A 2,238-nucleotide genomic window follows, 5' to 3' on the forward strand; every position below is an offset into this window, starting at 1 on the left:
TCCCCTGGCAGCAGCAGAAGACCCACTCCTCTGCACAAGTTCTCCCTCTCCATTCCTGGGGGCAGCTCAATGGGAGACCCGAACCCCCAGGACCTTTGGCGAGGTGGGATGGGCACGAGATGGACAACATCAGGGGGAGCACAGGAGGACTTCCTGTGGCCTCTGACTTCCCCGGAGGGAAAATGTGTCACAGCCAGAAATAGAAGCAAACAACCCCAAACACACCAAACCAAACCAAAAGAAAGCAAGCAACAGCCAGATACATAAATTGCAGAAACAGGAGTTCCGGTTCTATTTGCTGGGCAATAATGTCAATATTTGCAATACTTTTATCAAGGTATAGAAAGAAAAACGGGAGCATGGGAATAAGTGGAACAGAAGGTCGCCCCGCCCCTGTAGCATTCAAGTAGTCTGTGCCTCTTCCCCACTCCCAAACAGTTTAGCTATGCTATTCCCTGAGCAGGTGTAAGTCTATTGTCCAAACACACAGTTCTTGACCCAAGACTGCCATTCTGGCTTTGGCTTGCAGGTCCAGCTGGCGTTTACTCTCCCAAGGGAGCCAGTCTGATGCAGAGCCCCTTACCCTGTTCACTGTGACAGTAAACGGACCGCAGAGACAGAAGTCCCCAGACACTGCCTGGTCGGATCACTTTCAGGCAATGGAAGAGATCTCGCTGGGTTTCTGCTCTCTGCAGAAGACAGTCCTAGGGGAGGACCAGCAGCTGCCCTGGCTGCTGCGGTGACAGCAGAAAAGCATGGACAACAGCAGGACCAGTGCGACGATGAAGCTGAGCATCCACCAGATGATGCCTGGGTAGATGAAGGGCAGGATGAGGACGATGAGCAAGACCAGTAGGAACAGGTGTGCCGCCAGGCGCCGGGCTGCCACGCAGTTGGCACTCTCCATGTCCTGTTCATCCTCTCCTGCTAAGCTGGGATGCCCTGCTATCAAGGTAACAGGATTCACCAGCCCCTGAGGACAGAGCCGCACCTCCGCGCCCGGCCAGGCCAGCTGTCTCAGCACGGCCTCCTGGTCACGCAGGCTGCAGATGAGGCCCCCGGGGACGGCAGTGACCCTGCGGCACAGTGGGCAGATGATGGACCAGGTGTCGTCCTGCACGCACAGCAGCAGCTTCAGGCAGACGGCACAGAAGGTGTGCTGGCAGCCCAGCAGCTTGGGCAGCCGGGCAGTGCTATAGGGCTCCCGGCACACCAGGCACTCCAGGTTGCCATCCGTGGAGCCGCGATGACCCCCAGCAGGGCCCGCGGTGTTAGAGGCGGTGGCTTCTTTGGACATAAGCTGGGGCTGCTGCAGGAGCTCAGTGCAGGCCATTCTGGGCACAGGAGCCACTGGGACGTGGCAGCTCAGGACCTGGGCATCGACAGGGAAGTGTCAGTCGGTGTCACTGGGACCTGGATGTGGTCTGACCTCAGGCTGCGCTTCTCAAGCCTCTATTTCCTTCTGGTCACCAGCCATCTAGCACCGCTCTCCCAGGGCTGCTCAGCTTGTTTCTTGACTCACGTTGTCCCTTCAGTTATTATTATTTCTTTCCTTGAAACCTGGGGTTAATCAGTAACTTGAGGGCCTGGAATCTTTGAATTGCCTGATAGAAGGGCCGAGGGGGCAGGGCCAGTGCGTGAATCAGGATTTTCCTGTTGTGGCTGGTGCCTCATGAGTGCCCGCGAGATTATGACTTGTGAGCTTCAGGATACATTAGAATCACCGCCCCCCACCCCAGGAGCCTTTTAAAATGCAGGTTTCTAGGTCCCAAACCCAGAGATTGAGATTCAGCAAGGTGTGGATGGGAATCTTAGAATTTGCTCAGTTAACAAACATCATGATGATTCTAACCCAGCTGGACCAGGGGGACCCCACTTTGAGAAGCACCACCATGGGTGTTTCTCAAAAGGTTTTGGATGTCAGGATCAGCGGGAAAAAGTTTATTTGTGCTTTGAGAATGTTTGCAAGCAGGTGGCCCTGTGAAGAAGAAAGAAGTGTTGGGAAAAGTATTCTGAATAGCAGGGGGGGAAAAGTCCAGCCAAACAGTAAAACCGAAACAGTCCATAGGTATCTATCACCTGCTACTGCCGTCTGTTCCTTTACAGTCACAATAATTGTATTAACCGTTACTGGCTCCAAAGCATCTCATCTCTATCCAGCTGTGCACTTCACACACCTAATAATAGGTACAATTTGTTGTGTGCCAGGCACACTGCAGAGCCAGTAGTAATAAAAAC

At 53.8% G+C, this 2,238-nt stretch overlaps 1 protein-coding gene across 1 annotated transcript; it reads right to left on the reverse strand.

Annotated features, from left to right (window-relative positions):
• Positions 1 to 652: 652 nt before the first annotated feature.
• On the reverse strand, positions 653 to 1,333 carry RNF186 (ring finger protein 186; the record flags this gene model as incomplete). Its single annotated transcript, XM_082615211.1, has 1 exon — positions 653 to 1,333. One exon carries the CDS (start codon positions 1,331 to 1,333, stop codon positions 653 to 655), a length of 681 nt encoding a protein of 226 aa, XP_082471337.1.
• Positions 1,334 to 2,238: the final 905 nt, after the last annotated feature.

The sequence above is a fragment of the Mesoplodon mirus genome, assembly GCF_964341445.2.
Source record: "Mesoplodon mirus genome assembly, chromosome: 3".
In the NCBI taxonomy this organism is placed as follows: Eukaryota; Metazoa; Chordata; class Mammalia; order Artiodactyla; family Ziphiidae; genus Mesoplodon; species Mesoplodon mirus.